The 27,619-nt window shown below is 43.8% G+C and overlaps 3 protein-coding genes across 4 annotated transcripts; 2 read left to right on the top strand and 1 right to left on the bottom strand.

Moving 5' to 3' along the window:
* Nucleotides 1–594: 594 nt before the first annotated feature.
* Nucleotides 595–4,312, top strand: rpl5a (ribosomal protein L5a). Its single transcript, XM_083991092.1, has 8 exons — nucleotides 595–713; nucleotides 1,083–1,152; nucleotides 1,253–1,368; nucleotides 1,469–1,603; nucleotides 1,780–1,982; nucleotides 2,358–2,535; nucleotides 3,333–3,421; nucleotides 4,140–4,312. Exons 1-8 carry the CDS (start codon nucleotides 711–713, stop codon nucleotides 4,240–4,242), a joined length of 897 nt encoding a protein of 298 aa, XP_083847218.1. The 5' UTR covers nucleotides 595–710; the 3' UTR covers nucleotides 4,243–4,312.
* A 1,111-nt stretch (nucleotides 4,313–5,423) lies between these two features.
* On the bottom strand, nucleotides 5,424–16,582 carry dipk1aa (divergent protein kinase domain 1Aa). Its single transcript, XM_083991091.1, has 6 exons — nucleotides 16,270–16,582; nucleotides 10,321–10,455; nucleotides 9,874–9,981; nucleotides 9,000–9,176; nucleotides 8,204–8,335; nucleotides 5,424–7,812 (listed from the first exon to the last, which is right to left on the bottom strand). The coding sequence occupies exons 1-6, from the start codon at nucleotides 16,321–16,323 to the stop codon at nucleotides 7,132–7,134; spliced, it is 1,287 nt and encodes a 428-aa protein (XP_083847217.1). The 5' UTR covers nucleotides 16,324–16,582; the 3' UTR covers nucleotides 5,424–7,131.
* Nucleotides 16,583–17,326: 744 nt separating this feature from the next.
* On the top strand, nucleotides 17,327–27,241 carry mtf2 (metal response element binding transcription factor 2). Of its 2 annotated transcripts, none has more exons than XM_083990604.1 (15): nucleotides 17,327–17,525; nucleotides 18,430–18,631; nucleotides 18,835–18,916; nucleotides 19,838–19,948; nucleotides 20,080–20,180; nucleotides 20,405–20,589; nucleotides 20,721–20,816; nucleotides 21,143–21,211; nucleotides 21,993–22,116; nucleotides 22,992–23,059; nucleotides 23,165–23,314; nucleotides 23,467–23,575; nucleotides 23,807–23,871; nucleotides 24,201–24,305; nucleotides 24,864–27,241. In XM_083990604.1, the coding sequence occupies exons 1-15, from the start codon at nucleotides 17,521–17,523 to the stop codon at nucleotides 25,222–25,224; spliced, it is 1,833 nt and encodes a 610-aa protein (XP_083846730.1). In that variant the 5' UTR covers nucleotides 17,327–17,520; the 3' UTR covers nucleotides 25,225–27,241. The 2 variants fall into 2 exon arrangements, with proteins under 2 accessions (XP_083846730.1, XP_083846729.1); XM_083990603.1 differs by having other exon boundaries at nucleotides 23,804–23,871.
* Nucleotides 27,242–27,619: the final 378 nt, after the last annotated feature.

Below are 27,619 nucleotides of genomic sequence, written 5' to 3'. Positions count from 1 at the left end.
CTTTTATTTTGGAGTCTGCCTTCAGTCTGAATTGTACAGTGTGTTTGAATATCTCTGTGTGTGCATCTTCCTGGCTGCAAACCATTTTCCCTGTTTGGGACAATAAAGATAATTTGACTATAACCTCTTCTGTTATCTCCATAATTAAAAATGTCATATTGATATATCCTAAGCAAAAGTAAGGCTTGTGAATAGGCCGGCAGGTACTTTAATAGCCCTAATGATGTTGCTGTTCTTAGATCAGCAGGCAGCAATTTGATGTTAAAGCCCAGAGTGTGTCCACAGCTACAGCTGGTGGCATTATCGCAGGACTCTGTCTACAAAGCCCATTGTTAGGGTATTTGTTTTACTGGAAAGATCTGACAACCAATTGGCTCAACAGCTCATCCTCATCCTTCAGCAGCTGTCTATTTATATTAATGAAATTGTCATAACCTTCACGAAAAAGAAAACACTTGGACAAAACACTAGTTTTGTCCAAGTGTTGAGTGGACCCCCGCTGGTTGTGTCGCTGCCGCCCCCTGTCGGCCCTATGTGTCGGGCCATGTGTGCAGCTGTCCTCCGGTGCTGCAGGGGGCGCTGCCGGCCGCCGACGGCGCCACGTCCGGTTAACGAGAAACTGCAACGTCACGTCAGCCGGATCAGGAAGCTTCCGCAGCCCGAAGACAGCGACTGGATCCCGGAGGAAGAGGAGCAAAAATCTCCGCAAAATGGTGTGTAAAACAACCCGATATCCCCGCGGTGCTGTCGGTGTGTGTGAGTGTGGATGTGTCCGGCGGCGGAGCAGCGGTGGCGGCCAGCTGCGGGACAGATGTTGGCGGATGTTGGGCTGCGCCGGGGCCGGTGAGCTGCTGCCCGGCTCCAGCGTGGCGCTTCATGGCTGATGAAACCTCACTCAGAAACGTGTTGTATTCTCACTGAGGCGCATTTCTGTGACACTTGTCAACTTAATTACGCGAAGCTCAACGCGGAGAGGACGTAATGTTGTGTGTTGTGTTGTGTGTTATGTGCATTTCTCTGCTCTTTGCCTCGCTGACATGATCCTGACCGCTCGTCTCCCCCACCCCCACCCCCACACACAGGGTTTCGTCAAAGTGGTGAAGAACAAGGCCTACTTCAAGAGATATGAGGTGAAGTTCAGGAGAAGGAGAGGTAAATGCTTCACTGCCAGCTACACAGACCCTGCTAAGACTAACTCCTGCTAAATGTCATTAACCACTCATTTTGCCTTTTCTTTTTTTTTTCAAACCAGAGGGGAAGACTGACTTCTTCGCTCGTAAGCGCCTGGTTGTGCAGGACAAGAACAAGTACAACACACCCAAGTACCGCATGATCGTCAGGCTCTCCAACAGGGACATCTGCTGCCAGGTCAGTGCTGCAGGAGACACTTAACACCAGTGAGACCACTAGCTGAAAATGACCTAACTTAACCCCCCCCCCCCCCCCCCCCTCCACTTTATCTATCTAGATTGCCTATGCAAAAATTGAAGGAGACCAGATTGTGTGTGCTGCTTACTCCCATGAGCTGCCCAAGTACGGCATCACTGTCGGCCTCACAAACTACGCTGCAGCCTACTGCACCGGGCTGCTGCTGGCTCGCCGGGTAAGAACACACATGGACACACACACGCACACACACAGAAACAGAAAAGCTGCAGATGTCAGCAGAGGCTGTGTGTTGAGTTTTGTGCTGCAGCGGCAACTCCAGGTTCCGATTGTGTGAAATCACCGCATCTTTACTGGAACAGATTTGCCTCATGTTCCTCCTCCTTGTCGTAGCTGCTGCACAAGTTCGGCATGGACCAGGTGTACGAGGGTCAGGTGGAGGTGACGGGGGATGAGTTCAACGTGGAGAGCGTCGACGGCCAGCCGGGCGCCTTCACCTGTTACCTGGACGCGGGGATGACCAGGACCACCACGGGGAACAAGGTGTTTGGAGCTCTGAAGGGGGCGGTCGACGGAGGGCTGGCCATTCCTCACAGGTCTGTATGGCGCGTTCATGCACCTCGCGTGAAACGATTTGATCAGTCGTTAGTGGTTCCTCTCTGCTTCTTGATGATGATAGAAAGTACGCTGAGCAAAATGTAGTTGGTCCTTCATTTGCATTAGCTGATGTTCTCTGTCCTTTCAAGACGGGGCTGAGAGAAGAGAGAGGAACCAACGCTAACCTCTTTAACTGTGTAACGATTGGTAGAGCGCTGTCAGGAAAACCAGCACAGTCACATAAACAGATTGTGTGGAGAAGCAGATAAACTTAAAAGTGCTTCGTTTTTTTTCCGCCGAGAATCAAAGTGTTCAAAATGCTGCATCGTCTCGTCTCCCGTCGCTCATTTTTTGATGTGTTGTTATATTTGCAGTCTCAAGCGGTTCCCCGGTTACGACACAGAGAGCAAGGAGTTCAACGCAGAGGTGCATCGGAAACACATCATGGGCATGAACGTGGCCGACTACATGTCTTACCTGATGGAGGAGGACGAAGACGCCTACAAGAAACAGTTCTCTCGCTTCATCAAGAACGGCGTGACGCCAGACACGGTGAGATAAAAAAAAAAACACCTCTCAAACATCGAGACACTAAATACGAGACCTGGATACAGCAAAGTGGCTGCGGTTACAGGAGCAACAGTGAATCTGGTGACAGGTTATCTTTAAATTATTCCTGATATCCGACTGAAATGAGCTGTCAGCTGGCCGTCTCACATGTATTGTACGACCCATGCCAGTGAGTGTGAGGAGACAGCAGGAAAGACACGCTTAAGTGATTCAAGGTCATTTAGAAACGGTGACTTATTTTCAGTTTTATATGAAACTCACCAGAGCTTTATAAGATGATCATTTGTAGCCAATTTAATTTCAACCATGACATCACAAGTGACACTAACAGTAAAGGTTTACAGCCCTAAATGACTGGCATGTCTCCACAGTTGCTTAATCAATACTGCACATTTACATGGTTTTTAACCACAACTCCAGATTGAAGACAAAGGCTGACACAGTCTATTTAAAGAGTACTTCACTCCGCTCACACCTGAACTGATGCTCTTGTAACTGCAGCCTCATCCGCTGTTGGAGAAATGGAAAAATATTGTCATTGTGGTGAGATTGAGTCACTGAAAGTCCGTATTCAGTCCAGTTAGTCATTCTTCAGTGTTTTCTGCTTCTTGATGATGATACAAAGTACGCTGAGCAAAATGTAGTTGGTCCTTCATTTGCATTAGCTGATGTTCTCTGTCCTTTCAAGACGGGGCTGAGAGAAGCAAGACCCATTTGCCGTGCGCGACGTGAAATGGCAAAGCCCGGTGTGTAAAACATGTCTGTTGTTTTCATTTCAGGTAGAAGAAATGTACAAAAAAGCACACGCCGCCATCAGAGCAAACCCCGTCCACGAACAGAAACCCAAAAAAGACGTCAAGAAGAAGAGGTGGGTTTCTTCTTTCTAGGATTGCAAAGGGGTGGAACATTTCCAGTAAATTTCCAGAAACTTTCCATGGGAAGTTAAGCTGGGGAATTTTGGAAATATTCCAAATTGGAAACTTTCCATAGGAATTGTGGACCCCAGGAAGACTAGCGGTGCTCTAGAGCGCAGCTAATGGGGATCTGAACAAATAAAATAAAATGAATTATGGGAATTATTGGGAATTTATGGGAATTAACTGGAATTTGGGGGTAATTTAAACAAACTGTATCATATCCAAACATAAATGTAAATATTTTGTTTTGTCATTAAATCTGGTTGTTTTAGCCAAGATTATGCTACAATATATTTTAATATTTAAGTTACCTGTTAAGGGACAACCTTCAATTTTGTAAATTTCTGATTTATTCCCATATATTCCCGTTAATTCGCATGGAAAGTTTCCAACTTTGAAAATTCCCAGAATTTTCCAACCCTACTTCTTTCCATATCTGCGTTGCCCTTTCTCTCTCCGAGCCAGGAGTAGTGTAATGCATTTTTACCGGGACCGTGACAATGAAGTCCATAAAACATTGGTACCTGGGGAAAATAAACTAACCTCATTTACAGGGAGCGTCCTCTTCTAGGATTAAATAACAGTGAGAAGCTCCCAGCAGACACACATTTCTCTCCACGTCTGTGCTGAATGTTAATGGAGCGTTTATTGTGTGCTTTTTCCGGGCAGGTGGAACCGCGCCAAGTTATCTCTGGCTCAGAGGAAGGACCGCGTCGCCCAGAAAAAGGCCAGTTTCTTGCGAGCACAAGAACAAGAGGCAGGGGACGGTTAGGGGCTCGGCCCTGGGCCTCGGCGCAAAAACACACCACACTTCACAGACAAATAAATTTATTTCAAACTCATGCTTTTGTCTCTGGATCGGTCAATACTGTTTTTTTTTCCTAAAGGGATCATCTTGGCTTTGTGTGTTTGATCGCTTTCATTTCACCCAGGACACATATTTACAGTGTTAATCTTTAATCCATGAGTGAGATACTGGATTGCGGTGCGGTGAAGTATAAATCTCGACAGATCTGACAATTTACAGTGAAGTGGTATGTGGTTTAATTGTGCAAAATCATGCTGGTTTCTTCAATAAGTAAACATTTTTCTGTTAAAATCAAACAGCAGCATTGACCACAAGCTCATCATGCTGTACAGGTCACGTCTGTTTCAAAGTGGTTTAGGTTGTCAACTTTGTCACAGTTACTTCACATCAGCAAATGTTCAGGAGGGATCATGGGAAAAAAAAACAAACAACCTTTTATACAGCATTCAACACGTGACCCACACAGTTGGATTAAGATCTCCACCTTCGCCGGTGGTTAACATTCACAAAAAACGGCTTCAGCATGATCTCTGGCACTGTGACGGATGAAATCCAAAAATAATGTGATACAGTACCACAAGTACTCTTTCAGTGAAAAATAGTAAGGCCGAATTCCGATTCTCCCCCTAGCCCTTGGCCCTAACCCTTCGTTTTGCGCGTTCACGTGAAGTGGTAGGGGTGTCCCAATTCTGGTCCAGACGAGGGTTAGGGGGAAGTGGTAGGGCTATCTCGCCCTCGAAACGGAGATTTTTCAGGGGCACACTACGGACCGAGGGCTATGGCAAGTTTCCCAGAATGCATCTTGCGGCAACCGGCAGCTGTTTTATTTCTCACTGTAGCGCTGTTATTACGTCACTTTGTTAAGTTTTAATATTTTTTCATGCGAGAAAGTAGCTGTTTAGATCCCCAATGTGCGGTCGGTTTATCCACATGAGGCTGTTTAGACGTTTGCTCCGATGTTTTTCGGAGAAGTGAAGCTCCACGTCCGGAGAGCTTGTCAGCCGGCCAACCTCCCGACCTCGTCCCGGTAGAAAAGACGACCGCTAATTAACTTACCCGCAGGGTTTTAAAGGTTTACCGCCGCGTAGTTACATTCTTTTTAGGAGATAAATGCTGGTCTCATTGATGAAATGTAACAATTGTCGCATTAATTTGTTTGTGCAAAGCTTCATGTGAAGCTTCATGTGTTTTGGACACAGGAGCACTGCCTGGGGGATCTGTAGCCTATACAGAAATCACCACATTTACATCAATAAATAAATGTTTTACAATGAACCGATCATTCTTCATTACATTTTATTTTATTTTATTAAGTTAACGTGGTTCTGAATAGAGGATTTGTGGCAAAAGCTCGTCACATCTGCTTATGTGAAAGCCAGCAGAGACGACTGATGACGTATGTGATTGTTGAAGTGGTGTCCCAATTCGTAGGGGTTGACTTTCAACCCTACTCCTTGTAGCTCCGTTTCAAGGGCAAGGGTTAAGGGCTAGGGGTAGGGCTAGGGCTAGGGCTGAAAAATAGAATCGGAATTGGGCCTAAGAGAACATTCACAAAGCAAATAAAATACATTTATATTTTCTCCGTGTCATTAATGCAGCATTGATGATGATGTCACTTGGGTTACAGGTGTACAGATGCACAGTATGAATCCTGTGTAGCACTGACAAATACCATCACACTGTCCAGTCTGAAGCTCCTGAACTGCTCCATGTAAATCAACCAGATGAGTGACGGCTACAGAAAAAGCCCTCACACAGCATCAGTGCTCTTTGACACTGAATCCTTCATAAAAAAAAGATTAATTCCACTAATTATTCAAAATTCTCCTTCATCACTAATCTGTCCTCGTTCAAGATTAAGTCTGGTGGCCTTCTATAATTTTCTTATTGTCACATAATCCCCTCAAAGGACCAAATCCAACAATGAACCAATCTCACTCGGCCTGTGAAGTCGAGGCTAAAACAGTTGTGCTGTCGACTCCACTGAGACCGTGTAACAACAAACACAGCAACACATTCCTACAGCATGAACGCTGATTAGCCTACATCCTGCTGATGCAAAAACTCACTGGTGTGTTAATTTTGTATTAATCCGCAGCTGAAAGTAGTCCCTGCTATTTTTTTTAATTTTTAACAAAACAATACAACTTTTCTTTAACCTAGGAATAATTTCATCTCCTCTTTTTCTTTTTAAGATTAAATACAAATATATTGCTGGTTTTGTACTTTTTGTGGGTTTGTTAAAATTGTAGAACATCAGTAACTTTAGCAACCTTACAAACAACTTGAACATATTTGATCATACTACACTTTCAATACTTCAAACCGGAGCCTTTGTACAACCGTTAGTCAGATTTTTATAAACCCTATTCTCCTAAGTGGAATAAACCCCTCTGACGAACCATGTTAGTCCCCCCCTACACACACACACACATACATACACACACACACACACACACACACATCAGCATGATTTTGTGGCAAAAACAGCAATGTAGTCTCTCAGCTCTTGAGACGAACAACAGTGAAACATTCCACGGTGGTGAACGATACAATACAATAAAATGTGGCTGTACGAATCGTCTTAAGTGCGATTGATGGCAACATGCAATCATTCAGTTTGTTTCTTTTTTAGTGTTGTGTTGCAACATACACGGACGTGTTTTCCAGGCCCCCAACATGTGTAACTGGGACGGAGGAGGTAGAGTCTCCATCGGTCAGTTCATTCATAAGTGTTAAGAGTTGATAAAAATTACTTTCTTTTTTTTTTTTTTCATTAATCACAGCATTGTTACTACTCAGCTCCATGTGGAGAACTGACTGGCTTCATGTCGGAGTGGTTTCTTCTCCTCGTCATGAGTCCTTCGTGTGTGAGATCTGTTTCCACAGCAGAGCTTTCAGGTTGTTGAGGATAAGCGAGTGCTCCATGTTCATCTGTCCAGCATTGCCCTTCAGAGCCATGCACGCGTACAGCTGCCTCTCCAGCTCCTCCCTCATCGCCGAGGGCGCCCCACGCAGCAGGTAGTCCTTCAGCGCGCCGCACGCCTTGGCCAGGTTGGGCTGGAGCGGCTCCTCCCTGCACCTCTGCTCCGTGACGTCGCACGACGTCCGGCAGTCCGCGCCGTACACGCAGTCGGCGTCCGTCTCGCACTTCAGCGCTCGCATGGTGCGTTTGAATTCGTCTTCGGAGATGACCGTTCGGGCGTTGGTGAGACGGAGCTCGTGGCGGTCGGTGTAACCGAAATGCGTGGCGGCGAGGTCGCAGATGAGGAAGCTGCCGTAGGTGCCGTGGAAGATGTCCTCCACCAGCTCCAGCAGGCCCATGGAGATCTTGGCTTTGCGAGGCCAAGACGGCGTGAACCACTGGTCCATCCGGCGCTGCAGACCGCTCGGCACCCAGGACACCAGCGGCCAGGGCAGAGACAGACCGTACAGGGGCCCGTAGGGGACCCGCTCCGTCATGTACAGGTCCCCGCAGTAGCCCAGGAGGCGGGGGGTGTGTCCACGGTCCTGGAGCAGCAGGCCCAGCAGCACCTCGAAAAACAAAGAGAAACCCGTTCATCCGTCTGTCATACCTGTGCAGGGCCGTTGTGTAGGGGAGAAAGGTGATGATAATTCTAGGGGCCCAGCGCCCAGAAGGGCCCACAAAAAACCCCAGTGGTCTAATCTTTGAATGACTGAATTATTCTACATAAGACCCTGACTAATAGTAATGCTGCATTAGCATCAAAACAAAGTAAATAAAAAAAAAGATAATACGTAGTCTAAGAAAAAAGTGGAAAAGTCAGGGGACAGGGGCCCACTTTAGTATTCTTTCAGGGGGCCCAGAATTCCTAGCAACGGCCCTGTACCTGTGCACAGTGTTTCCCCAGTGAGCAGAACAACAAAGATCTCCATGTTCTCACTTCACTGGCTGTTCTCATACCTCGTCCATCTGCAGGAGGGCCCACGTCGAGCGGGCTTCTGGCAGTGACACCCGTCCATCTCTGTTGCCATCGGCGACGGACAGGATCTGGCTGACGAGGGTAGCGAGGTTGGCCTGTTCTCCAAGCTTGGACTGAGAGATGGAGAGAGACAAGACAGACACTGAGGGTGCTTAGACAGACACGGATCTGGTTCTGGTTCTGGAGTCTCAGAACCTCTGTGCTTTCTGGTGAACCAGTTCACAACCAGTTTACGCAGAACCAAAGTGGGCCGACGTTACTCTGCATAATTGGTGGAAGTGAACACAACAGTGGCAACATTTTTGCTCTTTTGCTGTCTCTGTTATCATCCTTCAGTTTATTAATTATTTGCCCCAAAGGGAAATTCATACAACTTATTCTTTCTTGTGCTGCTTTCTAGCTTTTCTTGAAATTCTCTAGACGCCCAAAATGCCACCAAACATGTAGTTTCTTTAGCAGACCACGACAAATGCCTTTTCTCCATGCTGTCAGTCACTGCCTTCTCCTCCTTCCTGCTCGTCTTCACAGCCAAGAATACGACACACCCACTGATGATGTCACGGTTCGCACAGAAGAAACAACTATTTTTTGGCTCCTTTGAAAACAGACTTTTCAGATTCTGAACCTTTTGGTTTTTTGGTCTGAACTCACCGGCTGGTTCATAATTTGGATCGGTAACTAGAACCAACACAAAGCCCTGCCGGTGTGAAAACCCCTTTGAGAGACTGAGGCTTCAGGCGTCACACCTGGTTCTGACCCACATCCACGGTCTCTTACCTTGAGGTGATTAAAGACCATTTCTCTGAACTTCTCCACCGATGTGCCTCTGGTGGGCTTGTCGAACACAGGGGTCTCTCTCCGAGGCTCCGGCTCCTCGCCCAGCTCGTAGTGCACAATCTCCCCCAACTTGCAGCGGATGATCCCATCGTGGTCTCCCCAACTTCCTGTGTACACCTGGTCAACAGCACAGTGCCAGAGAAACATTTATCATACTGAACATTATGAATGATCTGATTAGTTGGGGTCTTTTCTTTTTTTTTTTTGAACACATACAGGAGCATGCAAACGTTAGGGCACCCCTGGTCCAAATCTCTGTTTCCTTGAACAGTTCAGCAAGTGGAAGATGAAATGATCTCCAAAAGGCATCAAGTTAAACATGAAACACTCTTTTGCAATATTTTAAGCAATATCCGTGTATTATTTTTGTTTTCTACAATTTTAGATTGAAAAAGGGGAACAAAGCAGCAGCCTGCAAAAGAAAGGGAAACCCAGTCGACTTGAGCTCTCAGATAACTTTGACCAAGGTATCAGACAAGATATTTACCATTTACATGCTGTGATAGTTTCTAAAGGGGGGGGCTACTAGGTACTAACTATGCACTGTGGCCAAACCTTTGCTGCAAGCCCCTTTCCTTTTCAGTCATTTAGAAAATGTAAAAGATGACAAAAAAATAAAAATAAAAATAAAATAATATATATATTGTTTAAAATGTAAAGGGAATATGCCATCTGTAACTTTATGCCTTTTGGAGATCATTTCATCTTCTACTTGCTTAACTGTTCACATTAACAGAAATTTTGACCAGGGGTGCCCAAACTTCTGCATGCCACTGAATAACCACTTCAATAGCACACTGTATATTTTTCCTACCTGGTTGTTTGGCAGTACTGACAGACACCTTCCCATATAGAGCGTTTCTTTGTCACACAGGCTGCTGCAGGCAGAGCCATCGATGATTCCCCTCCTGTATTTATCACACTTGGAGAAAGAGAAGACAAGTGTTAAGTGTAATTCTATTATCCAGTATATTAGGACCAGGGTATCTCACATTCAGAAAATAGGGGACATACATGGAGTATTTTCATCTAGACAAGACATTTAAAATAAAATAAAAAAAATGTCACTGTCCGCACAGAGCTCAGATTACATCCTGAGGAGGATTTTCAAACCACAACCACTTAGATTCTTGAGGGTTGCCGTGATCTTGTAACGGCCTGTAGCTCAGGTGTCCCCTGGGGTGCTGTTGGAAGGATTGCTGTGCCCAGAGATACAGGGTCTGAACAAGTAGAGAAACGAGCCAATAAAGCAGATACTCACAATGGCGTTCTTGCACTCGTGTCCTCTGCACAGCTCTGTGTAGGCGGAGTATTGCACGTACAGCACCCAGCTCCCCACCAGCACCGTCAGCCATGTAAGGAACAGGTACTTCACCCGAACAAAGGAGATCCGAGCCTGGGAAGAGCGAAGCACAAACAAACACAAAAGATGGACCCAAATCTGAAACAGGAGGGATCACCCTGTTGTAAAACGTTCATTTCATTACTCAATGTTCATCATGTTGATATATGATATTATCATATCAATTGATTACATACAGAACCTCTATGACATCAAATACAAGTGCAGGACAGTGAGAGAGTCTAGATGAGGCAAATCCTAATCAAGCCTGATCACATAATAGGTTGCCACGGTGACCCCATGATGTTATAGGGTGTCCCATAACAAGGAACTGGTTGGCTGATTAGTCGCTACTGGCAACAGTAGCTCATTAAGCTTGTTGTTTTGTTTTAGTTTTGGAGGTGCCTTCTGTTTACGGCTTAGAAAAGAAAAAGAGCTGTTATGTGTGTCACGCCGGGATGAACATGTCACATGTCTCAAGTCCTGTTGTTTCTAGGCACATTGTGCAAACAAATGCAGTCTGTGAGTGCCACAGAAATGTGATGATACTATACAACCCCTCTCTTTTACCATGTTGTGGAAGTTAGACTTTGCAAATGCTTAGATTTAAAGACAAGAAAACACAGTATACAGAGGTCCTTCACTACCAATCAGCGAATGTTTGCTGTTGTCAAAATAGAATCAATATGAAGTTGATGAGAAATGGGAAAATTTGTTTTTCAATTAATCATTTCAGCCGTATAAACAGTCAGTAAATATTACAATTTATTCCACGGATCTATGCTGTATTCTGATTGGTCAGTCACTGCATCCTAATGTCTGATATTTCTGTATAACAGACCGTTGCTGGGGACCATGGATGTATTATACAGTATTATACTGGGGACGCAGTCTGATCGGCCAGGCTACTGCTTCAGGAAAAAAAAAGGGGGGGGGGGGAGGAGAGATTGAAACCCCTCAGGGTTCAATCCATCTTGTCTGGGTTTATTTAACAACCTTCTCCCTCTTCATTATACCTTACACAGTCAGCAGCCATGAGCTGTACGTTGTGGCACAGTGGTGTTTCGAGGTAAATGCTTTGTATGAGCATGCTAGCATACTCACATTTAAACAGTGATAGCTGTTAACGATGATGACTAATTGCTCACTGGTCCTTGAAACAAAGTGAAGCTGAGGTTGAGGAACGTGTCATCAGTATTTAAGGGAATAAGTACAGAGCTGAAAGTTGGTCCTGCTGGCAGCTCTACAGGTAGAAAAAAGGTCAGGGGATTACCAAGGTCACTAGGACACATCCACTGGGGACCGTGAGTGTTACATTTACTTGAAATGTATCTGGTAGATATTTCAATCTGAGCTAAAGAGGTGAACCTCACAGCGGTCGTATGGCTGAAACCCAAACCATCAAAGGCTTTCATTGTGACCACTGTGCCATCTTCAACTGCTTCTGACAAACCACTAAACATTTACCAATTCCACTTGACAACAGATGTGTATCATTTTATTGGAGTTGCTATTTAGTCACTGACAAATTAATCAGGTAATAAAATGCTCATTTCAGCAATAGCTACTTACACTACTAACAAAAGGTTAGGGACGATAGGCTTTTGAATTAATTAATTAATTTCAGAACGCAACTAAAATGCACTATAACTTTTGTAGGAGCCATGAGTTGTGTTTCCTGTTAGTTGTAAGGTTGATAATTATTTCATTTGTGTAATCACATTGGGTCATGGATCCCATGATTAAAGGGCAGAGATAGCAGTTAATATGTTCACCTGCTGGTTCTTTTGTTTGAATGAGAGACAGCGAGCTGGGGTCGCCGTATTTTTTATTGACTTTTTTTATTACTTGGCCAGTGCGAGGCTTCAAACAGGCAAAGTGTCCACTGAGCTTAGAGTGTCATCAGCAGGTTTACGTTTTCCATAAATATCACCCAAAAGTCAAATATCTATAACTTTTTGTGAGTTGTGTAGATTAAGTGCCTCCTGCAATGCAATCAAATAAAAAAAAAGATTATGAAGTTGCTAGAAGGGGAAATGGAGCGGTGACAAGGAATTTGGGTCGAACTTGCGGTTTCAGCCTCAGTATGCGACTTTTACCACAGCGAAACTGCAATTCATTTTTCTTCAGGGAGTGTAACAGCACTTGGGGGGGATCAAGTGATTTTGACTCTCACTCTGATCACATGGCAGGAACAGCTTGTGTAGTGTGTATTTTGGCAGCGTGCTGGGCTTCTCCGCACAGCTTCAGCACGGTTTCCGAATCCCAACAAAAATATGCACCCAGCGAGGTAGGGACCAAGTCAAAAGCCTTTTTGTGTTTGATGTGATGTAATTACTGTAAACAGGAATGAAGCTCTTGTCTGTTTTGGGCCCATACAAGCTGCAGCAGAACACACACAGACAGTTGGTTTACAGTAACTGATTCTGCTTCTTTATACTTTTTTTTCTTTTTTTTTCTGAAGGGGGGGCATACGACTTTGTAGGTTTTGGACACAATAAACAAAACCCTAATGATGGTCCTGGGCTTTTTCATGGAGTTAGTTCACATAAAATATGTAAAACATCCCCATCCTAAACTACTGGCTTCACAGAAAAGCAGAGGCTGAGTACAGGAAAAACATCATTTTCCTGCCTCTCATGCACTTTGGTGCTTTTCACCAAATCATCTCTTGGCAGGAGGAGGCTGTCAGAGCTTTAACAGCAGCTCAGAGCTGGAGAGATTTCTCCTCTGCAGAGCTGCTGTGTGTGTGTGTGTGTGTGTGTGTGTGTGTGTGTGTGTGTGTGTGTGTGTGTGTGTGTGTGTGTGTGTGTGTGTGTGTGTGTGTGTGTGTGTGTGTGTTTTTCTTTATAAATGCTCTGTGTCCTGAAGAGATGAACAAACAGATAGTGGGGCCTCTGGGGAGGGAGCAGGAGGTATCAAGGGAGTATAAAGCAACTACACTCTACGATCAAATCTCACTCCTTTGGCATGTACGAAGGTGTGTGCAAGCCGAATGTGCATCAGACACGCACGCGCGGACAAAGCGGCGGAATAAAAGGGTGTTTGTTACAGGCGAGTGACACCGAGTCATGAGTTCACGTTGTCTGTCTGACGGTGTGTCTCGGCGTGTGTCTGCGAACACATGATGAAGCCTGTGCGTTAAAGAAGTGAAACCTGAGCAGCAGAGAGCCTAATTGTTCATTTACTCCCTGTGGCCTTTCACAGCGTCTCCTCTTCCTATCACGTAGCAGTGGACTCAGCTAAGATAACACTGGGTAAACTAAATGGTTACCATGTAGGAATTCAAGTGTCTGTGTCTAAAAAGACAAACCGTATGACAGAGGTACTGCAAACAGTTCACACATAGTGAACGCATAGTGTGTGCTGTAAAACTGTTGTCGTACTATGACCCTGAGGACGGGGGTTTAAAAAAGATAATAAAAAAGAAATACATAAACATTTATGGTTAAATGCAAGTGAAAAGGGAAATAATGACCTTGAAATGGGTATGAATAGGCATGACATGGCTGAGCGCAGCAGAGTGAATATGATACTGATGTCAACACTGATGATGGTAACGAGCGCTGCAGGAAGGAAAACTTTAACAGTTGAGTGAAATATGCAAAGACACATCCCACTAAACCCATAGTGTAAACTACAGAGTTACCGGCTGTCAGCGGTTAGATTCAGTTACCCAGCGTTAACCCTCATCCAGTATCGACTGCCGTAAAGTCCGAGTCTCTTCAGCGGACACAAAAAAAGACCTGAGCTATCGCAGCCTCACACACTGCAGGTGGGAGCGTACCTATGTTCCCCTTGAAAAAGGGTCCTATGTTCCCTGTTTTTCCCAAAAAGGGTCCTATGTTCCCCGTTTGCAATACATACTGGGGAACATAGGACCCTTTTTCTGAAAAAGGGTCCTATGTTCCCCGCTGTTGCTGGTTGATGGACTCTCTCCATCTATCTGGCCTGTCTAGCCTCTACCTGGTCTTTTTACTAAACGTAACCAACTCCTTTCTTCATTGCCTAAACCCAACCAATAGAACAATTACACTTCTCGCTCAAAGTCACAACTCAACTTCTCACTCAAAAATAGGCAAAAATATGCCAAGTCCCTCACAACTCCACTTCCAAGTGGGTACAAAAATTGCATGTTCCCCATACAAAGTGGGGAACATAGGACCTTTTTTTTAGAAAAAGGGTTCTATGTTCCCCGGTCCCATACAAAGTGGGGAACATAGGACCCGGGGAACATAGGGATGATCCCCTGCAGGTGGGACAACCTGTAGCTAAAGGAACGAGGGCCGTGGCGGTTCCTCCGTCCTCCTGTTCTCCTCCCTCCTCCTGCTCTTTGGGGTCCACAGAGCTCCTCAGGACAGAGTGGGCTGTCCTCTTCAGTCTGCATCTCTGAGGATGCATCTCAGAGTGAAAAAGACGCCATTAAACCAAGCCTTAAAAGCAGGTCCCCGTTAACGTAGCAAAAAAAGTTACGAGCGCATAAGAACCACAATGCTGATATCAAAGATCAAAGACCCAACAGGAAAGACAGAAATGCACAAAATACAAATCTGGCTTTCAAGTGGCTTTTTTAACCTCTGGTACTTCAAAAAGAGCATTGAAATTAGAGGCCATGTATTCTATCTAAAGTGTATAGAGGTTATGTGGCTTTATGGTTTGGTCCAGTGCAGTAGCTGTATGATTCATGCACAGATGGAAAAAAAAAACACTTGGTAAAACTACATGGTGTGTACTTCTACCAGCAGCCAGCCTGTGGACCTTTGTACAAACCAGGCACAGTGTCCTGTGACATACCTAAACACTCGACCTCTGCCAACACACTCTTACTAGATTTGGTACCAGTCAGGGTTTGCTTTGTGTAGGTGTGTTGACCTAAATATGTATATATATATATATATATATTAAAAAAAACTACTTTGAGAGCTCTGTCAGCTGCAAACAGCCCAAAAATGTTCTCAGCCTAATTTAGCCTTCCTTTTTTCTTTTTCTTTGCGGCCAAAATAGGAACTGAGGAAATTGTGAGGAGTGAGCTTGCACATTGTAGTGCTGTCTCAATGCAAGTGCGTGGGACAGGAGCAGTTTATTTTCATACAGGATGAAATGAAGCCTAATTATGGTTGATCTTATTGAAATTTACCCGACCACGAGGCCACAGGGAAAATGCTGGCTACTGTTTTCAAGTGTTGAGCAAATCACCTCTGCCCACATGTTTCACCTTTCAGGAGGATTTCAGCCGCACTGACTGTAATCATGTGGTCGACTCGTGCAACACTCGTCCCCAGAGCAGATGCAACCTTCCTCTGGCATAATCTCCTTACTGTAGCCTACAGAGCTGTACTGTAGATGCTGGCAGCAGGCCAATGGTGCCCAAATCAGAAGGTTCAACTCTTAAAATCCACACCAAAGGATTACTGAAAACAACTGTGGGCGGAGAGTGAAAGTCTTGGCAAGCTCCTCAGTAATGTGAGGAGGAATTAACTTAATATTAAGTGATATGAAATGAACCAAACAGAGATTGCTCTCTGACCTGGCCTGGGTTGTAAATCCTGGCATCAATTGCCACAGTTACACACTCACACACACACTCAGAGGTAGGCCTGAACTCTGCTCTCTGTAAATCACTGTGGATCAGCAGGAAAGACTGTCATGATAATCTTTAATCCACAGTGTCATTCCTCAGGTGTTTTGCAACAACCCACAATCCCCGTCTGAGCAGCAGGAGGTGTTTGATATTAACTGCCAGCTGTCACTCTAACGTGACACCTCAACCACCTCATTACACACAAACTCACAGTCACAACCCGCTGGGAAAAAAATAATTATATAGGCATGCTATATATAACAACAACTACCGACCTGTGATATTACCTGGAAATAGAAAGACTTTTTCACCCAGGCCCGTGGAAACAGACCCTTCGCCATCACAAAAATAGATCATCTCAATACGTGGACCTGGCTGTGGGAGATCATCCAAAATACATGGGAGAAAGCGGCTTCCACTCAAAACCCCAGACCGACTGGTTCTCCTTCACGGTACCGGGACAAACGACAGCATCCCCCGCCGGTCTCAGCCCCACAACAACGATCCGCGGTCCGGACTGTCGGCTCGTCTCGTCCGTGTGGACCGTTTTGATATCTCACTTTGCCTGCTGCGCCTCTGCTCTTTGCAGCAGCTGCCGATTTTCAAGCTGAGCAACATACCTCACGCTGAAAAAAAAAAAAAAAAAAAAAAAACGCAGGTTCAGGGCGCACGCGCAGCTTTCTTTGTGGCTATTAGGCGTTTTAAAGTTTTAAGGTCGTGAACCAAAATGACGAGAAATGTGAGTCAAAGTGCAGTCACTGGTGCCTCACAGGCTCCGGTGTTATCGCTGTGTCTCTTGTGTTCAATGGTTGCTTAACTCTGGAGATGTGACCGGGTCATGCTACCGAGCACAAGTACACGCTTCCGCCGAGTCCTTCACAATAAAAGCCCAACACATTACCCAGCGCCAAACACAACTTCCGGTCATCACATCCAAAATAAAATAAAAACAATCTCACGAAATGTTGAAGCAAAATTAAGTGGCCAAAATCTGAACAAGTTAACTAAACCATTTTCATTGAATTTATTAGCATTGTGAATGAACACATGCTTAATCTCTGAAACTGTCTAACCGCTAATTAATAACGCTGAAAACGTCAGTTAATTTTTTTTTTTTTTTTTTTTTTTTTTTACATCCACATCAGTGGAAGAAACTCCACAGAGAAGACGCTACATTTGAGCAACAATAAGTACATTTTGTGCCCCTGTAAGAACGGATATGCTGTGCTGCTAAGTAGCTGTAGCTAAATGCCCTGCCTACAATTTCAAATGTTTGAAAAAAGATGAAGGCAGCAGCAGCAGCAGCAGCAGCTCAGCTCTTCCCATAATGCACTCCCCGATCATCAGCGGGAAACCAAAATGGCGAACGTGCGGGGGGAAAATGAACCGTTTGTTATTTTCTGAAGAAGACCCGAGCCCCGCAAGTTTTCGCGATGCACTTCTGAAGTGTATCCAGCAGCAGTAGGAGCGGGACAGCAGCGGCCACATCTTATTCGTTATTTCGTCGTACGAGTTGAGGGTAGAAGCGGAGGTGACCGATGAGGTATTGTTGTCATCATGTTTTCCTGCTGTTGGGGGGTGTGGGTCCGACGGTCAGCGACCTGGCGAGGGTTACAGCTCTGCATGTGGATTATTCATGCCTACACTTTGTTCCCGCTGCCGACTGTTAATTTATAAAACCACATTTCAGTTTCCAAGGCTATTTCAGGCTGCCCATGTGTCCTCTCCTGTGGCTGGTATTGATCATGTTCACCCTGTGCTCGAACAAAGGGAGTCTCAGACTGACGGACTGAGGCTCAGAGGAAGCAGAAAACTAAAACCTCCAGTTTCTTACAAAACCTAATACATAAAGTTCAATAAACAACAGAAGACGGAAAACACCAAATGCTTAATTTGTAGAATTACCAACTTACCAACTGTGACTGACAATCAAATGCCTTCTTAACCTGTGAGCCAGGTGAATGATCAGTATTGGTACAATAACTGCTGCCTTTCATTGGTAATTTTCCGATGTGTTATGGAAATGCTCAGCATTGCACTACCGCCATGGCGCTGGCTGCTTGGACGTGGTTACTTGCCAATTAGCACTAATTAGAGTATAATCACCTGTTGTTTGTACCCACTGGAGGGGAAATGTCATGTGTTTCAGCATGAGGCGTTGTTTTGTAAGCTCCTCTGTAACCACACAATCTATCATTACATTCCTCGTTGTGCACAACAATATTGCATATATTTATCAGCAGGTTATTTCTCTTGTTATCAAATATAATGAAATTGCATCAGAGCTAATCAAAGAGTTGCCTGTTGCACATCAAACATGTGGTCAGTTTTGCAATTCTAGGCAATTATGCACAGAATGAAAATATGCCATGATCTAGAAAAAAAAAAAGAAAGGATTTTTAATTTATGATATAGCTCATCCCTTGTTGTAATTGCATGTTTTTCAGAGACTCAGGGGTTGTGGACCACCTGTCTGCCCATCTCAGAGCCCACCCCCAGAGGCAGCAGCAGGCTGTGTCCTTGTCTCCCACAAGCCTGTCTGCTAGAGGGGAGTATGGAGAGGACGACATGTCTGGCAGGTTTACAGAGGGACAAGATGTCTTGGCCCGGTGGTCAGACGGTTTGTTCTACTTGGGGACAATCACAAAGGTTAGTGTGAGCGAAGCATTCCTTCTGGTGCTGTAATTAGATTATTTTTTATCACTACCATCAGATTCTTATTGTCAAACTCATGAGGTTTTGATGAGATTTGTTGTCTTATGTCTGTGGATGTGTGATTCCTGGGCAGTGTGACTGGCAGGTTTTAAGAACAATGTCCCATTTTTAGGATCTATTCTTCATGTGTTTTTCAGATTGACCGGGACAAACGGAGATGCTTTGTTGTCTTTGAGGATCGCTCAAAGTCATGGGTCCTTTGGAAGGATATTCAGACAGGTAAAATGTTTCTACTTATATTTTTACATGTTAAATGTGATTGTTCAATAAAAATTCAGTGTCGGGAATCGCTAAAGTACTTTTGCTTAAAACCCTGGATGCGGTCCACACCCCTGTCTGCCTTCTTCTGCCCTACTTATCTCTCTACTTTTGTTACTGGCAGTTAACTGTCCACAGTGTCTGGTATTGACACAGCAGCAGTGCGTCGACCACAAGTGAAAATGAGCAAAGGGGGAATACACGAAGAGGGTTTATGCAGTTATAATATGACGCATAATTCCCTCTTTTAGTAAAGCTTAACTTGGTTTGTATTGAATGAAAAAACAAACAAACATTTATGACAAATATCCATTATTAGATTAAAAAATCAGTATGTTGCTGCACAGCTGTATGTTCAAATTGTTCAGTGCATTAGTATTCAAAAAGTTACCATCAGTTGAAAGCCTTGTTTTGTGCTGACCTCCAGTGGTTGAAGTTCTCACTGATCTGCACTGACATGACACGCTCTGTTTCACTACTACACCCTGACGTTACCTTTGGGTGTGGTGCAACAGACCGACAGTGTGGTATTTAGGTTACTCTTCGATTAGTGGTTTGGCGATTGTGTTCTTGGCCCATGTGAAAATATTCACATCATATTTTTTGTTGTTATTGTTCTGTTGGGACAGCTGACAATTTGGCAGCAGCCAAGCATGGACATTTAGATGGCAGCCACTTTCTGAATTTTATGGATTAAAAATAATGAATATCGGTGTGCAGGATATTATGAAACACCTGTTCCCATTTTCATTTTTGATTTTCTAGTTTGAGATATCCATATCTAAAATATCTGCTGCCACTCTCATACCATTGAGGCGTATGTAAAAGGCTGGTTGTAAAAGAGTTGGGATTCTTTGCCTTAATGGTCTCTGTGTGTTTCAGGGGATGAAAATGATGACGATGATGAGGACGATGACATTGTGTGCTCCATATGCCAGGATGAGACTTCAGAGGAACCCAATGAGATTGTCATTTGTGACAATTGTGGACATGGTACTGTTCATCGTCTCTGCTCTTTTAATCCACAATGACCACTGTTATTTAAATTGGTACTGAGCTCTAATCTCTGTGTAATTTTGAAAACTTGACCCAGCTGGATTTAAATGTGTTTGTCTTTTTTTAAGGTTACCATCAGGTGTGCCACTCACCCATCATTGATGCCTCTGTCATTGACTCGGATGACAAGTGGCTCTGCTCAGAGTGCGAGCTAAGCTCTATACCTAAGGTACAGCTTTTTCTTTCAGCACAGACACAAATCCTTTAGTTGAAGTTGTTTGATTAAATACGTGTGTATTTACTTGATACATAGCTATTTTGTCAGACTCATTATTTACCCTGCTTTAGCTGTGAAGCATGAAGGAGAAAAGAGAGATAAGATAATCTATAGAGTAAATATCTGTGTACATAGTTTTATGTTGGGTTAAACACTCTTTTGTCTGTGTGGTACAGAGGGGGAGTGCGCACAGGAGGGGAGGGTCAGCGAAAGGTTTCCCTAAGCAAGAACAACCACATCAGCAGCAGCAGCACACGGGGCTGCACCTGTCCTTCCCATACGACCTAGAGGACCTGGTGTGGGACCAAGGCCACAAGACTAACATGCAGCAGTGTTACTGCTACTGTGGGGGCCCAGGAGAGTGAGTGGCGCGTTTCATGCTTCCAAAGACAGACTGAATACAAAATTTCCAACATGTACATGTTTTTTAAGAATTTTATGTATCACACATGCCAGAGCAGTTCACCACTCTCTCCATCTGTTTCCTTCTAGCTGGTACCTGAAGATGTTGCAGTGTAACAGATGTGAGCAGTGGTTCCACGAGGCCTGTCTCCATTGCTTACAGATCCCCATGCTCTACGGAGATAGGTGCGGATTTTGAGAATATTTTCATGATGGTTATTGAAAAGCTCTTCTTTGGTTGGTTGTCTTTCTGAATCAGTATATTTGGTGTTAAACTGCAGCAAACATTAGAACAGTACATCAGCTCAGTGCTACCTGAAAACAAGCCCGGGTTAATAGTTTTGAAAATCTTTTTCTTGCTTTGTGTGGATCACTCCAAATCGCCTTGCTAGAGAAAATACAGTAAATTGATCATGTGAAATGATACCCAAAGCTGCTCTTTGAACACAAATGATTTCAAAGCAAAATAAAGCCAGCTACTGGAGTAATGTGTGTTTTTTTTTTGCCTTCAGGTTTTATCTCTTTATTTGTTCTGTTTGCAATGATGGGCCAGAGTACCTCACCCGACTGCCTCTCAGATGGTAGGTGAATCTCAAGACGTGTTTAGCTCGGACACAAACATGTCTCATGTGACTGTCAGTCTTTCTAAAGTAGTTAAAGCAGAAGTAAGCGATATTTTTGTGTTAATCTAAGTCTTAAATAGTTATATCTTCCGACAGCAATCACTTACATAGAGTGTTTGGACCGAAACACGGGTCTCTCAGTCACTCTGCTCTGCTCTGAGCCGGGGAGAAAACTTTTCTCGTATCCTACAAGTTTTATCCAATGAGGAGAGAGAACGGCATGAAGGGCTGTGTGTGCAGGGACGAGGACCAATAGATCCATGACGAGGGCGGGGGCTGCTAACTCCATCGGCTGACAAGACGTTATGGTGCGTTCAAGGCAACTCGTAACTCGTGTTTTTCCGACCTGTGAAGTTGTACCAGTTCGATCTGGTACGAGTTCACGGGTCGGAAGTTACGAGTGGCCGTTATAGTGCACTTTCACAGGTAAAACAGGTCGGAAAAACACGAGTGGGTTGCCTGGAACGCTACTAAGTCGTGACGTGGAGCTGTAATTTACAGTTTCAAAAGCCTGCCCGGAACGCAGCATTAGCCAAAACGACCGGATCGCTTACTTCTGCTTTAATGTTTTAATAGAATTTAACATCCTACACCAACTGCTAGAAACCTAAGGCACAGTGGCCCTGCTACTGTACCAACACCCACAATTTTTGCTTTTTCTACTCATATTAGTTCTGTATGACATTCATTTTGAACCAGATTAAGTTAAGAAAACACTGCTTTTACTAAAATGTTTCAGGGAGGATGCTACACACTTGAGCCTGTACAACTTGAGTGTGATCCACAAGAAGAAGTATTATCACTCGGAGATGGAGCTGATGCCTTACATCAATGACAGCTGGGAGCGACTGCAGCTCGGAGAGGTAAATTCTCAGTCGTTTCAGAAACGCAACACAAGATGGTGCACCGTGCAGCCACTGGTAACTGCTGTCAGAGAGCAGCTAAGAAAAATTGCTTTCCGTTAAACAAACACACATAATCGCACTAATTGAACTTATTCTGGGAAGACAGTTTTCCCCGGTGGTTACTTACTGTTGCAGAAATCCTGTGGTTTGAAGAAGGCCACAGTTTGTTGTTGAGCCCAGCCCAGTTTTAAGTTTGTTTTCCATATGTTTAGTAAGATAAGACCCAGAATGAACCCTGTAAGCAGACGGCTGGATTACAGGATAATTTAATCACCATTTGTATAGAAATGATCCTGTCCCAAGCTTGTTGATCCATATTAAAATTGTTTCCACTGCCTATGTATTTGTTTATGTTTAGCATTATGGCTTTAACCTGTGCCATGCAACAATGGCAGATATCATCACATCCATACAGGGTTACACAGCTGTTTAACATTTTTCAAAGGCATTGGATTCAATATCAGTAGGAGGAAAAATGGTATAAGAACATCTCGAGACTTGACATTAACGTCGGCTCCAAAGTGCCTTGCCTTAATGCTTCTCTGGGTACCTGGCTATATTGTATCTATGCATAGGTGGCAATATGCAACAACATAACACTGTAGCAGTGGCAACAATGTGGGAAAATGTGCATGCAGGCACACACTAGGTGTCCATTATGTGTAGCAGCTAAAGAAAACCACATTGCTAGCCTGTCCTTAAAGATTAATTTATTTTCCAAATTCTAATACCCTGGCTGTCAGGTTGATGTTGTTGATTTGTGTTTGCTCTCCCCCCCCCCCCTGCATCCTGACTTTCCTGTTTGGTATCCTCCCCCTCCCCTGTATCTGCAGCTCGCCAACACTGAAATATCGGAGCGATATGGAAGTGTTCTGAAGGCACTGAACAACAACGAGAGCAGGTAAGTTATTTCCTTCCTTATTTGACTGTATGTGATTTTGATGATTGTCCGAAAGTGCCCAATCATCTCTTGTGTGCTCCTATCCATCATGACTGTCTCTACCAGGTTCGTGTCGGGGAAGGAGTCAAAGAGAAAGAAGCACCTGTTTGGCCTGAGGATCCGATTCCCTCCTGCTCCCCCGAACTCCAATGAGGCGGCCAGCAGAGAAATCAGAATTAAGGGATGCAAGTCCGCCAAAGCCCTGTCTGGCATGAGGTACGCTGTGAATCACCCAGACAAAAAAAGCCTCAGCGTCTTGACTTTAAATCATGAAGTTAATTAATTTTCGCTGATGCGACTGAGCACATCTATATCTATAAATTAACTCCTTGTCAAACAGTTGAAAACATTATGTTCCTGTGCTTCAGGACTGCTCTAACCAATGGCACAGAGAAGAAGAAGAAAAAGAGGAAGCAAGGAGCTCGTTCTCTGGAAACTCTGGCTAAACCAAAACGCTCCAGTGAACTCTTGTCCCAGGTGTGTGTGTGTGTGTGTGTTTGCATGCATGCATGTCTTAGGGGGAGTGAGCTGGGTGTGTATGTAACTTTTGAAAGGGGTGGGTATAATTACATTATTCTGCACACATCTCGACATGTGGCCACTCTTGTGAGGAGAACGGTAACTCCTGATGGGTGCATTGAGAACATGTTAACTTACAAAGAAACCCACTGACGGACGCTAACAGTTTTTATTTTGCATTGACAGCAGATGAGACAGATGAGAAAGCCTCTACCACTAGGGTCCCATGCATTGGATCACTTAACTTCTATCAAGTAAGTAAGAAATGTGGTGTAAATGTAGTCCTAAACAAGATTAGAAACGATATCGATTGACTTCAATCAATTGATGCATTGGTGTAGAAAACATCAGCAAATTATCAAAATTAATTAATTGATCCATTTATTCCTGTACTTTCTTCTTCAGAGTTTTGTTGTCATTGTTTTGCCATGTGCAGCTGTCAGAAAAACATGTTGACATCGACAAAAGGATGCAATTCCAATGATGGCAGCAGTTTTCTCTTTCTGTCTCTAAGGTTGTTTTTCAAATTTTTTCTTATCAAACTGTTTCCTTCTCTTTCATTTCACTGCCGCCATGGCGCCAGGAGTGAAAGGTCTCTGCTGTCTTCTTCACAAACTTCAGATGTGGAATCCATAGGAGCCCTGAGCACCTCAGAAACTACCTCAACTAGCATTTCAAGACAGTCCAGGTATGCCTGCTATGCAGCTGCAGTGTTTCTTCCTTTCTGGCTCTGACGTCTGTGGCTCAATAGGTGGCGATGCTGCTCTGTCAGTTGGTCGAATGCATTGATCAAACATCTCAACTGTTATTGTCTGGACTGTCGTCATATTTTGCACAGACAGGTCCAGTGGATGAATCTTAACGTCTTTATGGATCATTATAGCTTTTGTTCTATCGCCCCCTTGAGGTAGATGGTTGTGGATTTGAGTCAAAAGTCAAAAACTATTGGATGAACTGCTGTAGGTACAGATGTGCATGTTTACCTCAGCACAACTGGAATCTTATTTTGAACATGGTAAACATTATACCTTCATGAAATCAGCTTGTTGCTATGGACGAGGGACAAAATGGTGACATTAACATCTATCTCAAGGCATCGCTGTGCCTCGTAGAGCCACTAGCATAAATTAAGATTCTTAGCCATGTTATTTGCACTTCACGCTCTCTGCAGACTTTGTTTTTGTTATTTCCCTCAGAACCAAAATCAGTTTTTTAACTTCCTCTTTTCCTATCAAATACCCCCCAGCCTCTGTAGCTCCATCAAGACACGCACGGCACCCTGCGTCATGCCTGTTTCCTCTCCACCATTAAAGAGGAAACGTGGGCGGCCACGGCTGAAACCGGAGATCCCCCCTCTCAGCCATGCAGACCCCAACCCCACAGCAGTGGAGATGCTGAGCAGCCTTCCAGGGCTTCACTCAACAGACATAGTTCATGGCATGGACCCCAACAGCCAGCTCTCCCACCTCAAGAGCTCCATCAGCAGTTATTTTGGAGCAGCAGGGCGCCTGGCCTGCGGTGAAAAGTATAAAGTCCTGGCCCGACGGGTCACCCTTGACGGCAAGGTGCAGTATCTGGTGGAGTGGGAAGGAGTCACTGCCTCCTAAGGCTCGTCACTGTCGTCAGCATCATCATTTCTAACTTTTAACCAGCACCTACAAGAGGCTGCGGTGAGGACGCCTACACAGCCTGTATTTGGAGCATTAATTGATATGCCTTTGTTTAGTTTAGACAGGAACAAGTTTTGACTGATAAGCTTACTGTAAAGCCTACTGGTTCTGTGCAGTGCAATGTGATAGTAGCACATTTAAACACATGTATTTTTGTCATGCGTTTAAATATTGTAGTTCATTGACATTATACCACAGCATATTTATGTTAACTTTCATTATGTGCGTCGAATGTTTACAGGAACCCCCAGTTATTCAGGGGCAAATAATTGATCAGTGCACTGCACCTGTAGGCTTTCAGTGAACCGTGATTGTGCTTGTTTTCGATCCAGTAATATGCTTTTCGTTTTCAGACTCGGTAAGTATGAAACTGTACACAGTAGTTCTCCAGGCATTTACATGGTGAATCACAGGGGATAAGAGAAAGAGGGAAGGTTTTTCCTTCAGCCTTTTATTATGACAAACTGCAATCACGTAGTGAAGAATTACATACATTACGCACGTTTGATTAACATTTATTTTCTTAATGTATTTGGTAAATAAAAACAAGTCCCTTTACATCAGTGTCCCCTCCTTCTCTAGTCCCAGCTGCAAGTACCTCCTGTTGCCTTGGGCAGATGTCTCCTTCAGTTCTGGTTGGAGAGGAGGAAATCAAAACAAAAGACGTGCTGCTGCAAATGTTTATTATTTTATATAGAATTATACTACATTTATTAATACCTTTTCTACTTATACACTCTTGTATGCCTTTTTCTGTTTCACACGGCAGATTTCTCAGACTTTCATTTTATTTTCTAATTATGGATTGCACATATCAAATTCTGTTAGGCCATCATCTCATTTGGAAAAAATAAACCAGGCAGCATTTAGCATGCATTGAACAGTTTGAATGTAAGGGTGAGTCTTTCAAAATAATGTCCCCAAATGAAGTCCTATTTCAGTGTGTAGTTGTTCACAATCCCATACACAAGAGGATATCCAGAAGAGTGTGTGCTTTCTGAAAAAACTAATTTTGTTTCCAGAGTCGAGATTTTCTTCGATGTCTTTGTCTAAACATATATATCATTTTAAAGCATTTTGATTTGAAATCAATGACTGTTAACTCTGAAGTCTTTCAGGACCTATTTAGTTTTTACTTTCTCATAGTTATTAAAAAAAAAGAGATAAAATAAAGTGCTGAATAAGATGGATGTTGTATACCTGGTTCCCAGTTCAGAATTGTTTTGTGTTTCTTGTGCTGCCTATGCAAGTTAGTCCTGGACAAATGTATTGTTTCACACAGCTTGACCACGGGGAACTTCAGCATTACTATTTTGACCATTTGACTCAGGTGTTTCAATTTTGTCATGTGATCGGTGCAACAAAAAATAATTTAAAAATGCACTTGGAGTTTTACTTTTACAGTCAAGTTCACCTTGTAGTCTACACACTCAGGATATTCCCAAAAAACGTCACTGTATTGCATAGGACAGCATTTGCAGCCTGACAGGAGGTTTATAAGTTATTTACTCTGTTTTTGGTCAGTATTTTTATATCAGGTCCTCCATTTGTTGCATTTCTTTGGACCATTATGTAATTATGCTTCTTTTCTTTTCTTTCTATGAGCAAAATAATTTGTAGTCCATTTTTACTGCTATTCTTGCTTGTTTAAACTGAGTCAGAAAACAATCACTGGAAAACTAATAATGCTGTATGTCATTGCAAGAGGTAAATATTCATTTAGTTTGGCTATCTCCATTTGGAGATGTTTTTTCGTTTGACATTAATACCTCTTCACTGTAGGGATGTAGGCTAGTCAGTGCATTTAAAGCTTCTCTCCTCTGTTCAGTCGGTGTCTCAGCCCTCATGCTGCGTTCACTGACTTCCAGCGGGCCTCTGCAGCCAAAGAACGTACGTCTGCTTTGTCTCTTGAGATTCTCCTTATTACATTTTTACACATCATTATATAGGTTGACGTGTTACTTCTGAACCTGTTTCGTTAAAGGTTAAATAAAAGCAGATATTTTTAAATGTTGTGTCGCATTGTGTGTGTGTGGTTGAATTTGCTTGTAAACATTTCAAATTTTCTGAATGTCTGTGAAAAACGGACTCTGACAGGCAGCCACGCAACAGACGCGCCGCCGTTCTTCGCGGTACTGCCCTCTCGACCAATCACGTCACAGACCAAGTCGCTTTATCCAATCACAAGACGCGTTGTTCAAATGTAGGCGGAGACGCAGGAATACAAATCGTTCTGGTAACAGTGGCTTTTGCTGCATCCATCTACACTCGCTTAACCTGGAATACTTTCTTGTAACTTGCAATTTACAAATATATATTTTATGTCTTCATG

This window comes from Trachurus trachurus, assembly GCF_905171665.1.
Source record: "Trachurus trachurus genome assembly, chromosome: 17".
In the NCBI taxonomy this organism is placed as follows: domain Eukaryota; kingdom Metazoa; phylum Chordata; class Actinopteri; order Carangiformes; family Carangidae; genus Trachurus; species Trachurus trachurus.
This window is presented reverse-complemented; position numbering and strand designations above follow the sequence as displayed.

Excerpts from the sequence above, each read along its gene's own strand:
- rpl5a (XM_083991092.1), top strand. Across the intron at positions 1,983-2,357 it reads GGGCTGGCCATTCCTCACAG|TCTCAAGCGGTTCCCCGGTT; the intron begins GTCTGTATGGCG and ends TTATATTTGCAG. Across the intron at positions 2,536-3,332 it reads ACGGCGTGACGCCAGACACG|GTAGAAGAAATGTACAAAAA; the intron begins GTGAGATAAAAA and ends TTTTCATTTCAG.
- dipk1aa (XM_083991091.1), bottom strand. The coding sequence starts at position 16,323 with ATGGCGAAGGGTCTGTTTCCACGGGCCTGGGTGAAAAAGTCTTTCTAT. Across the intron at positions 10,456-16,269 it reads AAAAGTCTTTCTATTTCCAG|GCTCGGATCTCCTTTGTTCG; the intron begins GTAATATCACAG and ends CGCTCTTCCCAG. Across the intron at positions 8,336-8,999 it reads TGGTCTTTAATCACCTCAAG|TCCAAGCTTGGAGAACAGGC; the intron begins GTAAGAGACCGT and ends TCCATCTCTCAG.
- mtf2 (XM_083990603.1), top strand. Across the intron at positions 22,117-22,991 it reads AGCGACTGCAGCTCGGAGAG|CTCGCCAACACTGAAATATC; the intron begins GTAAATTCTCAG and ends CTGTATCTGCAG. Across the intron at positions 23,060-23,164 it reads CTGAACAACAACGAGAGCAG|GTTCGTGTCGGGGAAGGAGT; the intron begins GTAAGTTATTTC and ends TGTCTCTACCAG.